Below are 13,809 nucleotides of genomic sequence, written 5' to 3' on the forward strand. Positions count from 1 at the left end.
GAGGACAGAGAGAGAGCAGAGAATCTCAAGCAGGTTCCGCATTATCAGTGTAGAGCCGAACACAGGGCTCAGTCTCACAAACCGTGAGATCATGACCTGAACGGAAATCAAGAGTTGGGTGCTTAACCTACGGAGCCATCCAGGTGCCCCTGATTTATCAATTTTTTAAATCAAAAGGGACAGTGTAAGCATAAAGTAAGATGAGTTATTTGAAAATCCCAAAGAAATTCTTTTATGTCAAAAAGTTTACATTGACAGTTTAAGCTCACTCTTGAATGCCTATTCTTTTGGTCCTCTTGGTTTAAAAACAATTTGTGTAGGGGCACCTGGGTGGCGCAGTCGGTTAAGCGTCCGACTTCAGCCAGGTCACGATCTTGCGGTCCGTGAGTTCGAGCCCCGCGTCAGGCTCTGGGCTGATGGCTCAGAGCCTGGAGCCTGTTTCCGATTCTGTGTCTCCCTCTCTCTCTGCCCCTCCCCCATTCATGCTCTGTCTCTCTCTGTCCCAAAAATAAATAAACGTTGAAAAAAAAAAATTAAAAAAAAAAAAAACAATTTGTGTAAGTTATTCATGTTTCTGCTAACTAAGTAGTACAGAGACCTATTTAATGGAAAGCAACAATTTTCTGTCCAAATACTTTCCTATCCCAGTTGTCTTGAAGCAGACTCTCTCTCTCTTAGCCATCTCTGGTTTTAGTCCTTCTACTGGTTTTTCTGCATAAATCTAAATTATATACAGTATTTTCACCTATTTGTTGAATAATTTTTTTGAAGTTTATGTATTTTGAGAGAGAGCTTGGGAGGGGCAGAGAGAGGGAGGGAGAGAGAGAATCCCAAGTGGGCCCCACACTCTCAGCACAGAGCCTGATGCAGGGCTTGAACTCACAAACTGTGAGATCATGACCTGAGCTGAAATCAAGAGTCTATTGCTTAACTGACTGAGCCACCCAGGGCCCTGATCTATGCTTTTCTTACCTAGGTGTTTTTCTTCTGGAATTTCTGGTTGTCTCCCCTCCTCTTAATAATGTGTCTTTATTATATTCTTTTTTAAAAAGGCTTATTTATTTTGAGAGAGAGGGCGAGAGAGGGCATGCATGCAGGAGCAAGGGAGAGGCAGAATGAGAGAGAGGGAGAAAGAGAGAATCCCAGGCAGGCTACTCATTGGCAGTGCAGAGCCCCAAACAGGGCCCAATCTCATGACCATAAGATCATGATTTGAGCTGAAATCAAGGATGCTTAACTGACTGAGCCACCCAGGCGCCCCAGTCTTTATTATATTTTTACACACTCTGCAGCCCCTTCTTGGCCATCTCCACCTGTTTAATTTACACCTGTCTGCTTTGTCTTCCAAAAATATACTGAAACTTCTCATCTCCTTTTCTTTGCTGTTTATTCCTTTTGCACTTTCTGTATTTTGCCTCCCTGCCCTTTCCTGCCTGACCCGAGTGGAGTCCTGAAGGGATAGGAGGTGGATGTGTGTGTGCTTAGTTTAGTGTCCTTAACCTGGACTTATTAGTTGTCAAGTGCCTGTTGTATACATTTGTGTGAGATCCATAAAGAGTGTTCCTCTATATCAGATCTTTGAGATTTCTCATTTAATTATAGATTGTATATACTTTATATGTATGTGAACACATCATAGAAACCGTATCAGAAGGAATCATATGTTTTAAAGATAAAACTGATCATGAAGTTAACCTCTTCATTTTTTAGGATGGAAAATAAACCTCTTCATTTTATAGGATAGAAAGCTGAGGCTCAGAGAGAGAGAAAGAAAGAGAATGCAGGTGTGAACAGTCTTTTTACTGAATAACTCTCAATGGCAGAGCAGAATTAAAATGAAAGTGTTTTTGGCTTTGAACTTATATGTCTTTCTCAACTTCATAATGCCTCCCCAACCTTGAATCACATGGCTTAGAAAAGTGAAAATTATGTTAGTAACATGCAATTCCTTTAGGAAATTGATGCCAGTCCTCTCAGAGGAGTCACGTCTATTTCTGTATTTTCATTTGTTGCCTTGAAAAAGACATGAAATGAAATTGAGAGTAAATGTTTTCAGATTCTTTTTTTTTAGGGTACTTTAGTAACTATCATCCATTTACTATCACAATAATTACCAGATAACAGGCATCCAGTTAGCAAATCTCATGTTTAAAAACCAAAGCTAAGGACAAGAAATGGTTTTGAGAATTTTTTTTGTATCTTGGTTTAACGAAGCCTCTCTTTAATAATGGTATTTAAGAGAAGAATTCTAGTTAAGAGATTGCTAAGTATAGTCTTCTAAAACGTTGTAGCACTGTTAGCCTTTGTATATGTATATGAGGAATTAGATGCAGTTAAAAGTCAAAGTTGAAAAATTTTAAGTATAGTCTTCTAAAACGTTGTAGCACTGTTAGCCTTTGTATATGTATATAAGGAATTAGATGCAGTTAAAAGTCAAAGTTGAAAAGTAACACATGGGAAAAGCAGGTTTTAAAAAAAGTTCTTTTTGCATGAATCTCGTGCAATGACATTAAGACGGTTATCTGCATATTATTAGGATAGTCCATGCAGAAGGAATAATGTCCAACTGGAAAGTCTCTACCTTCTCCAACCTAGAGGCTTTAGGGAGGAATACCATTTATATTAAAAAAATTTTTTGTAACATTTATTCATTTTTGAGAGAGAAAAAGCATGAGTGGGGGAGGGGCAAAGGAAGAGAGAGACAGAATCTGAAGCGGGCTCCAGGCTCTGAGCTGTCAGCACAGAGCCCTACGTGGAGCCCGAACTCACGGACTGCAAGATCATGACCTGAGCCGAAGTTGGACGCTTAACCAACTGAGCCACCCACGTGCCCCCATTTGTATTTTGATAGCAGTTTCACATGTTGAAATGAGATCCTGATAATTCTTTATCAGTGGTTTGGATCATTCAGAAGCCTTAATTAATAATCATCTTTCCATCTTATTTGGGGAGGTTCTTGTACAGATCAGAAGTTGGAATGATCCATAAATAATGTGACAAAGGTTTCCAATTTAAACTAGAAATTTTGGTTAGTGGTTAGTGTTATCGGTGGTTCAGTGACATTTTAATTTAAGTCAGTGTTGTTTCTGTAGGCTACATGTACTGATCACGGCCAGTCTTTTTACCTTTTGTAGGTGCATTGCCAAAATCATGGTAGAAGTTACTACTTGAATGTTACTGTATATGATGATTTATACAGTATTAGTGTTTCAAAATAAAAACACACAAATGGGAAGTGTTAGTGTAAAAGTATAACACTTTAATGAACTGTTAAGAGTGTGAAGACATTTTAACATAACTTTGTCTCTTTTTAAAGAATTCAGAAGGAACTCGCAGAGATTACGTTGGACCCTCCTCCCAACTGTAGGTAAGTACTTATGGATTTTTATTTGTGTCTTTTGCACAAGGTATAATTGAATTGTTTGATGTGCACCTGTTGTTATAGTCTGATTAATTAGTAAAATATCATTGTGGTTTGGACTTAAATGACTGTGGAAGATGGTTGTTGTTTCTGTGCTGAAATGGCATACTTATCAAGTCTATTGTAGAGGAGTGGTGGAGTTGCCAAACATACAGCAATGCAGTGACAATAAGATAATGAAATTATAGAGTAACAAATACAGTTATCTTTTAGTTGGTGAGGTGATGGGGCCTTAAATGATTTCTTTAATGATAGAATAATAGTGTGGCTAAAGTATTTGCTATTTGATAATTCACTTGTTATCTTGTTGGAAATTGATTTTTAAAAGTGCTGGAACATTAAACAGTGTTTCTTCATGGTTTACATTATTTCTTAAATCATTGGCCGTGGAATGGGTGTAGAAGTAAGAATGGGTGATTTGAGGCAGTGATATTAAATTGAAAATGTTCTCTCCTTTATGACTACATTTTTCAATTTTCTGGTCAGAGTTTACTTATAAGAAGTAAAAGTGCTTGCCTGGAAATGATTAGTGTTATACAGGTACATAGAGGAAGAGGAGAAAAACAAACTCTTAACGTTGTACTGTATTTTGGATCTGGTGGAATAGTTAGAAGACGGCTGTTTGACTATTTTAAACATTTCTTTCTGTTTTGATGTGAGGTTGGTGTTGGAACTAGGCCGACATGGAGTTTTCGTAGTTTAAATTGGTAGTCTTGTGGATTGAAGGTGAGACAGCAGGTCACAGGAAAGTGTTGCCAATACTGAATGCAGGTAGAATTTATTGTTTGGTGCGATTTCTGATTTCACTGATCTTATTTTTTGTGGAAGCAAAGATAGCAACTCTGTGTATTAATGAAAGTGAAAACTTTGCAGATGGCTATTTGATAGTTGGCTAGTTGACAACTGTTTTGTGTAGAAACATTTCTAATAAGGCCTTTTATGTTTGTGGTGAATCTAATGTGGTTCTTTACATGAGAGTCATATACCGTGTATGTACTCACAATAATATTCAAAGACTGTTTTATTCAAATAGACCAAATATTTCTGTTAGGTAAAAACCGTTTAACACTAAGACTTTTTGTTTCACTTAACGACTGTGTTACATCAGAGATTTTTTCAGATGGCAGATCATTGTTTAGGCTTTGCTGGCCAATTCATGGAAATGGAATGATTTGTGGAAAATTCCGGTTTGAATGAAATCTAAAATCTCTTGTTTCTTATGACAGTATTCATTTTAATGGTTTGAATCTTTAAAAAAATTTTTTTAATGTTTATTTATTTTTGAGAGAGAAAGAACACAAGCGGGGGGGAGGGGCAGAGAGAGAGGGAGACATAGAATCCCAGCTATCAACACAGAGCATGACATGGGGCTCAAACCCATGAACCAGGAGATCATGACCTGAGCCGAAGTTGGGCGCTTAACTAACTGAGCCACCCAGGTGCTCCAGTTTGAATGTTTTTAAAAAACTAAATTATTTTGCCACATGTATGACTTTTGTAACCTTCTTACAACTAAATTGGTAAAAATATGAACTTAATTTATATACTTATTTGCTTAACTTTTGAAAACAGTTGGCAAAATAAACTACTTTGTTTTAATGAGCTTGTTTTTTTTTTATTTTTATTTAAAAAAAATTTTTTTTAACGTTTATTTATTTTTGAGACAGAGAGAGACACAGCATGAACAGGGGAGGGGCAGAGAGAGAGGGAGACACAGAATCTGAAACAGGCTCCAGGCTCTGAGCTCTCAGCACAGAGCCCGACGTGGGGCTCGAACTCATGGACCGTGAGATCGTGACCTGAGCCGAAGTTGGACGCTTAACCGACTGAGCCACCCGGGAGCCCCTTAATGAGCTTAAGGCTCATTTTTAATAAATGAAATCTACATAAAATATCACGTGATGGCTAGACTGTTACTTTAAGATATATTATTTTCCAGTGCATTTGCCTAATTTAGTTTTGATTTATTACAGATGATAATTTAGATTTGATTAAACCAATGTTGTAAACATGCAGGAAAACATGCATCAAGTGTGAGAAAAGGAATTACATATTGATGATTATTTAAATAAACTAAAATAAATCACAATTCTATTTAAAAAAGAAAAGTTTATAGTGTCATCTGAAATTTGGAGATTAACTTTTTCACTGAGCCATAGTTAATGATATCATTACTAGTTATGTAAACTCTTTATAAAATCATTTTAAAATGTGGATGTCACACACAATAAGCCCTTCAGACAGTTTTAGCAAAGATACCTACTTTGTTGTGTTTTTTTCCAGTTTTATTGAGATATAATTGACATGGAACGTTGTAGAAAGATATAATTGACATAGAACATTGTAGAAAGATGCCTACTTTGGTTAAACTGCTTGCTTATGGGAATTTGCAAGGAAATTGATTTAATGGTATGAAGATTGGATAGCTAGCAAGTTTGCTTTAGAAGCCAGGTCTGTGATTCTGTAGCTTTGGCTCCTTTTCTTGATCCCTGAATGGCTGATTGGACTGGATCAGGCAGAGATGAAGATCATAGTTACCTTCACATATGTTGTGCTCCCTTTGCAGGCAAAGATCTCCATGCTGTGGCTGATTGGGAAGTGGTGATTAGTTCTACGTGCCCTGTGTACTTGTGCTACTTAATATAGATGTCATTGTGATCGTTAAGTGGATTACTGTGGCCTTTGGATTGTTTGGTGTCAAATATTTGATTGTGGTTTATAGTAAATCTCTCCATCTATATTTCAGTGAGAATGTGGTTACTATCTTAAGAAAGTGAAGTTAGACCATAATTTTAGTTTGGCTTATTTTTGGCACAAAGTTAAGAGTGCTTTTGTGGTTGATTTTTAAAAGTTCTGTGCTGCCTGTATTTGTGCCCTAATGACTAAATAATTAATTTACAGAGATATTCTAAATTAAAGCTATATGCCTACTAGAAGGAGTCAAAATCATATTCCTCTAGTACTCTCTTTGTGTATTATCTTTACTAGCACGCAGGCCTCTTAAAATCCTGCCTTTTGTTTGGTTGCCTTTTGGGTAATTGTTAGCTCACTATCACAGGTAAAGATTATGTATGAGGGAACATCTGTGAGTGTGCCTGTTTAGGCAGTCAGAACGGAGAAAGTATTTTATCTGTTATTAGTGGTCTCAGTCAGGGTGGCTGACTGTGTGTTACATTTCACTTCGAGTGTGGTTTACCCTTATTTTCTGGAGCCTTATTAAACTAGTACAGCCCAGTTATATCTATTTGTCAAGTTAGAGATGGCACCTCTGAATTTTGGTGCATCTCTTATGTGATGTCCATTTTAGCATTTCTTGGAATTATTTTGCAGGAACTAGCATGTGTTAAAGTACTCTGAGTCTGTCATGTAGACATGTTGGGAATATAAAGTCTCTCTGAATTCTATCATTCAGTGTAGATAGATATGTTTGTGTAAGGCATTTTTAGAGGAACTACTGTGGTATTGTTTAATTTTTCTTTTCAGGTTTTGAATGAGTCTAAATATTTTAAAAGTATCCACAAAATACTTTGATAATAAGTTGAATTATTTCTTTTTATAAGAAACACATACCTGTACATCTTTCAATTTTCTATTCACTTCTGTTGTCTTTAAGGTAAAAATGCAGTAATACAGTTTTTCTTAAAGCTTGATTCAATTAAGTACCTTTGGGTATTTTTTCTATTATAGCATAAGAGTTAATGTTTAAAAACAAAACCTTATGATACAACTAAGAAAAAAGTTTCTGTTTATAAAATCGTGGGGTCTGTAGGGCCATAGGCATAGAAAATTGCACCTAGTTTGGGTGAAGTTTGGTTATATATTTAGAATATTTCCCATAAGTAGTACAATATATTTTGTTTGGCTTCAGTTCTTATGATGGATAACATAATTGACCCATGACATTTGCAAGGGTTCTATTCTAGTGCCTCTGCAGATCCACAAGTGTTTTCATATTGCCAGCTGAATTGGAGGTATTGGACTAGAATTGCTCACTACCTCAGTGCCTTGTTCAATAGCTTAGCTGGATGGAGCCACTAAAATTCATGCAGTATCCTTACGGAGCTCTGATAGGTAGAATTGCTGCCCTTTGTAAATGACTATATGTTGTGACTATCCTGATTCTTCACAAATTGTCAAAAGCACAGCTCTTGAATCTGTAAATGTGCTAATACATTTCATTTCTATTACTTGATGCTAGTGGGAAACTGGGAGCTAACTAGAAAAGTCTCCAAGTTAAAACTTTTTCACTCAAAGGGTAACTTGTTCTTCTGTATTGTAGAGAAACTAAATTCAAATTCTGTCATTATTTGATACTGCCCAAGTTTGTATTTGCTTTATGAGAATGGAAATGATAGAGATCCTTAACTACTTTTTGAAAGTAGAGACTGTGGTAAAAGGATTCATTTGGATTTTGATTTTTGATTTAGTAATTGAACAAGTAAAAGGAGGAAATACTAAAAAAAAGTGGATGTAGTTCAGTTATACTACGAGTTTTCACTTTTTATTGCTATATTTCAATGATCTACTCATTGGACACAGCCTCTGCTTTACTTAAAAAAAAAACAAACAAACAACTAATGGCTTCATTGAGATGTCATTTAAAGTGTAAAATTCAGTGGCTTTTACTATATTCACACAGTTGTGTAACCATCACAATCAATTTTACAACATTTTGATCACCCCCAGAGGATACACCAAACCTTTTAGCAGTCACTCCTTCCCCATTTCCTCCCAACTCTCCAACCTCAAGCCCTAGGTTATCAGTCTGTCCTGTTTCTTATAGATTTGCCTGTTCTGGACATTTTGTATTAATGGAATCAGACAGAATGATCTTTTATGACTGGCTTCTTTCATGAAGCATAGTGTTTTCAGGGTTCATCCTTGTAGTGTGCATCAGTGCTTCATCTTTTTGTCTCTGAATAATATTCCATTGTGTGAATATACTACATTTTAGTTTACTTTTTATTTTTGTTTTCATTAAAAAAAATTTTTTTAATGTTTGTTTTTGAGAGAGAGAGAGAGAGCGAGTGAGCGATTGGGGTAAGGGCAGAGAGAGAGGGAGACACAGAACACGAAGCGGACTCCAGGCTCTGAGCTGTCAGCACAGAGCCCAATGCGGGGCTAGAACCCATGAACCGTGAGATCATGACCTGAGCTGAAGTTGGACGCTTAATGGACTGAGCCACCCAGGTGCCCCTATACTGCATTTTATTTATCCATTCATCAGTTGATATGCGTTGGGGTTGTTTCCACTTTTTGACTTTTAGGAATACTGCTGTAAATATTCGTGTACAGGATTTTGTGTAGACATTTGTTTTGATATTTTTGGGTTTATACCTTCCTAGGTAGAATTGTTGAGTCATAGAGTAACTATATTTAACCTTTTGGGGAATTGGTAGACTGTATTACAAATGCTGCACCATTTTACTTCCTACCAGCAGTGTTTGAGAGTTGTAGTTTCTGTACAACCTTGGCAGTTGTTCTTGTCTATCTTTTTGATAATAACCATCTTAGGTATAAGTGGTATATCATTGTGGTTTTGATTTGCATTATCTTGATGGGTATAGTGACGATGATGCTGATGATCCTCTTTTCATATGCTTATTGGCTATTTTTATATCTTTGGAGAAGTGTCTATTCAAATCTTTTGCCCATTTTAAAATTCAGTTGCATGTCTTATTGTTAAGTTGTAAGTGTTCTTTTATTTATTTTGGGTTCAAGGGCCATTTAAGATATATGATGTGCAAATATTTTTTCCTGTGGATAGTTTTTTTACTTCCTTGATGGTGATCTTTGAGGCACAAAAGTTTTAAATTTTGATGTAGTCTAATTTACCTACTTTTTCTTTTCATTGTTTGTATGTTTGGTGTCACTTCTGCCATTGCCTAATCCAGTACTACAGAAGTGTACACTTTTATTTTTCTTCTCAGGGTTTTTTAGTTTTAGCTTTAATATTTTGATTCTGATCCATTTTGTATCTGGTGTGAGGTAAAGGTCCACATTTATTTTGTGTGTGTGTGCATCCCCAATTGTGTCAGCACCATTTGCTGAAAAGACTGTTGAATTGTTTTCACATCTTTGTTGAAAAATCAATGAATCATACATGTGAAGGCTTATTTCTGAACTCTAATTTTTTTTCCATTGATCTATGTGTCTCTCCTTATGCCGATGCCACATAGTCTTTCTTTCCTATTTATTGACAGAGTCTTGATTACTGTAGTTTTGTAGTAAGTTTTGGGTCAGAAACTGTAGGTTTTCTAATTGATTTACTTTTCATTGTCTTCACTCATTAGTTTAAGGCGTTCCCACTATAGGAGAGGCCATGACTGGACATAAATCCAACCACTGTGTCATGAGAGCCATTTAATAGAGGAAAATGTATTTTCCAGATCATAGTAAGTGAGGCAATATGTAGAGAAAAATGTGTACATCTGGATTAATATTTTTCAAAACTATATCACAGAATAGGAAGGCATTGAAATAGAAATTGGGAATAGTTTTTATATAGGAGTGAACTCTGGAAAGAGCTACCAGTGCAAAAGCTAATTATTGTCACTAATTGTTTCCCTTTTCTGGTTATTGTGGTAATATTTATGAGGCATTTTTAGCTTTTCAAGGATTTTCATATATGGTTTTCATTTAATCTTTTCAATTACTCTGTGAGACTCCTGGGATTGAGTAACTTGCTCAGAGTTACTTGTTGATTTGGATTTAAACCCAAGTTTTCTACTCTTTCATCTTTTATTATTTTACATGTGTGACTAGATAGAAAAATACATTTAAAATTACATTTATGGCTAGCCGTTTGTGGTTCAGTAAAGAAAAATAAATCAACATGTAGGGCATTCCAGAATATCATTTGTACTATGTTTGATTTATATTTCTGAATTCCACAAGACATTTTTTTGCTAGAACATTTTGAAAAGTAATTTTTTTGAGTATAGTCATTTTCTACTACACTCCCTTGTGTGTGTGTTTGTGGGTATGTTGTTAGTGTTAGTGTTATTATTACTGGCACTTGTTGAAGTAAAGAATTGCTTTACATTTGACAGTTCTTGCCTCAGTGTTTGCATATGTCTACACTTTTAATGCCAAATGGGTTTTTCTTGGTTACTCAGCCTAATACTAGGTCACTTGCTGCTACCATTCATTTTAGTATTTATTGAGGGCTTAATGTTAGATCTGTGTTAGGGCAAGTGTAGGCTACAATACCGTACACTATCCAGGCTTAGTTCCTAATCCTAAAATCTGGTTGTAACTAATTGAGAGATGAGACATACAGATGCTTGGAGAACCAAGACTAGAAGAATGATGATACTGTTGGAAGAAACTGCCAATATTTGTGGCTTCTGTAAATCTTAAAATTGATAATGCTTTCCTCTTTACTTTGGTTGCCCAGAAACTAATACCTTATTTACTCTTTGACATGAGTAGTTAACTGTTTTTTGTGTAGAAACCTCAACTCAGATTATATTTTATTTTCTTACTCTTTCCCTCTAACTATTTTTGAAGCTCCATATCTTCATTTTGTACTTTTATACTACATAAAATTTTTAAGCCACATCACAGTCTTTTTGGAGTGAGGCTGATTATTAATAAATAAACACTACGAATAACGAAAAGTGATGTAAATGTGTATTGGTTAGCAGAAGGCTGAAATGCCTTTTTGAGGAGTCATTAACATGACAAAATTTAAATATACATTGAGGGCCTGTGTTATATAGGATACTGAATTATTCATATCTCTCTCTCCTTTCTTTGGTACAGATAATTGAGGAATATTTTTTATTCACTCACTGTGAGTTCTTGACTCCATTGCTGCAGTGTTCAGTGGCTTTGCATAGACTTTACAAAGACAAAAGTCTTTAATATTTGAGATGCATTAAATGGTTAGAACAGCTAAAGAATTGTTTGGAATAGCACCTATGGTTGGATAGCTGTCGAGTTGGAGTACGTGTACAACATGACAGAAGGATAAAGCATGGTCTTCTGTTCCATTGGCATTGAGAGTTTCAACCTTGTTTATGTTTTCATTTCTGTGCCGCCTTTTATAATTTTGAAGGTGTACTCCTTCCTTACTGCTAAAAGTATATATATGGTTTCTTTTTTGTCTTTCTGTCTTAAGGCTGACTTTTTACCTGGGGCACAGCCAACATAGAGCCTTAAGGGGCTGTTACTTCAGTTAGGAAACTTCAGGTGTAATTGTTTGCTATCATGTACCTTTACTTCAGAACTGTGCTTGGGGAAGACATAGACATTTCCATAAAATCACCAAAAATTTTTTTACTTTCTTATTTCAAAATGTTAATTTTTAAAATATCTGCCTTTAAAAATTTTTTAATGTTTATTTCATAATAAAGAAAAATATTGAATGAGTAAGTGAACTTAGTGCCCAATACTTGGAGTCTTTGATATTTTTTTTTAATTCTTTGCAGTTCTTTTTTTTTTTTTTTTTTTTTTTTTTCCAACTTTTTTTTAAATTTATTTTTGGGACAGAGAGGGACAGAGCATGAACGGGGGAGGGGCAGAGAGAGAGGGAGACACAGAATCGGAAACAGGCTCCAGGCTCTGAGCCATCAGCCCAGAGCCCGACGCGGGGCTCGAACTCACGGACCGCGAGATCGTGACCTGGCTGAAGTCGGACGCTTAACCAACTGTGCCACCCAGGCGCCCCTCTTTGCAGTTCTAAGAGCAGTACAAGAATGTGTCTGAAAAAATGTGTTAAATAATCACACTGGGATTGTATTTTGTAATAGTAACAGAACATTTTATCACTTATTTTGCCCAGTTTTAAGCTGGTTATTATTTCAGATTTATTACCTAAGCACTTTAGATAGAAAGTGTCATATTACTTTCTAACATGTGATTATTTTAATTTGCATTGCTGTTTTATCTTTTTTAAATATGAAATTTATTGTCAAATTGGTTTCCATACAACACCCAACAGGTGCCCTCCTCAATGCCCATCACCCACTTTCCCCTCCCTCCCACCCCCCCATCAACCCTCAGTTTATTCTGTTTTTAAGAGTCTCATGGTTTGCCTCCTTCCCTCTCTGTAACTTTTTTTTTTGCCCCTTCCCCTCCCCCATGGTCTTCTGTTAAGTTTCTCAGCATCCACATAAGAGTGAAAACATATGGTGTCTGTCTTTCTCTGTATGGCTTATTTCACTTAGCATCACACTCTCCAGTTCCATCCACATTGCTACAAAAGGCCATAGTTCATTCTTTCTCATTGCCAAGTAGTATTTCATTGTATATATAAACCACAACTTCTTTATCCATTCATCAGTTATGGACATTTAGGCTCTTTCCATAATGTTTTATCTTTTAAGATGTCTTGAAAACTGTATTCTTTCTTTTTAAATGTTTATTTATTTATTTTGAGAGCAAGAAAGAGAGAGCACACACAAGCAGGGGAGGGGCAGAGAGAGAGACAGAGGCAGAGAATCCCAAGCTGGCTCTGTGTGGGGCTTGAACTCACGACCTGTGAGATCATGACCTGAGCCAAAATCAAGAGTTGGACGATTAACCAACCACCCAGGCGCCCCTGAAAACTGTATTTTTTAGCATATCCAAAGCATTTCTTTACAGTGATTATTACATTCATTGACTTAAATATCTTTTATCAATTAAGTGTTATTACAAATAGTAAGTAAAACAGTTTTGTTGGTATATATTGAGAGCAATGGAAATTTTCATTTGTAAATTTATGTTGTCCAAGCGTGATTTTTTTCACTGTTTTTTGTAAATGTTTATTTAAAATTTTTTATTAGAATGTCTGCATACTTTAGAGACTTACCTGGGATGCCTTTAAAAGTGTATCTAAATCCGCATTTGTGTAGAAGCAGCACCTTGTGCCAAAATGTATAATAGAATTAGGCAAAGCTGTAAGCTCAAGTTCATTTTCTATTCCAGTACATGGAGTGTAGAGACTCATTCTCCTCTGACCTATGTGGAAGATAAAGCCTAGTAATAATGTGAAATGACCAAAAGGAGAGGCATAGTCCTCATACCAGGGCTAAGGTTTCTACCTTGCCACCTCTTGTTCCTTCCACCTAGAATCTAGCACGCGCCCCTTCTACACCCACTGTTGTTAGTTCTCCTGATGCTTCATGTTACAACCAAAGAGAATGCTCTCTTTAATCTCTGTGTTTCAAACCCTAGCATTTAGTTGATGTTCAGTGTGCCTATGTATGAATAAATACAATTAATCTTACTAGGGAGCTGACAACTCTTGAATGCTTCCTAGTGTTTGAGGCCATGTGGGGAGTGTTTACCAGCATTATCTCTTTTCATCTTCATGACTAACCTTGAAGTAGATGCTAGTTTTAGACAGTGTTTTATAGATGGGAAGGTAAGCTTAGAGAGATTAAGTAACTTGCTCAAGG

At 36.0% G+C, this 13,809-nt stretch overlaps 1 protein-coding gene across 4 annotated transcripts in view; it reads left to right on the forward strand.

Annotated features, from left to right (window-relative positions):
• The window catches only part of LOC122492046 (ubiquitin-conjugating enzyme E2 E2), a 382,267-nt gene that overhangs the window by 11,756 nt on the left and 356,702 nt on the right, over positions 1 to 13,809 (forward strand). For all 4 annotated transcript variants that reach the window (XM_043595514.1, XM_043595516.1, XM_043595513.1 and 1 more), the window contains exon 3: positions 3,317 to 3,367. In XM_043595514.1, the coding sequence (XP_043451449.1) occupies positions 3,317 to 3,367 (51 nt within the window). The remainder of the gene's footprint in view (positions 1 to 3,316; positions 3,368 to 13,809) is intronic.

This window comes from Prionailurus bengalensis, chromosome C2 (genome assembly GCF_016509475.1).
Source record: "Prionailurus bengalensis isolate Pbe53 chromosome C2, Fcat_Pben_1.1_paternal_pri, whole genome shotgun sequence".
Classification (NCBI taxonomy): domain Eukaryota; kingdom Metazoa; phylum Chordata; class Mammalia; order Carnivora; family Felidae; genus Prionailurus; species Prionailurus bengalensis.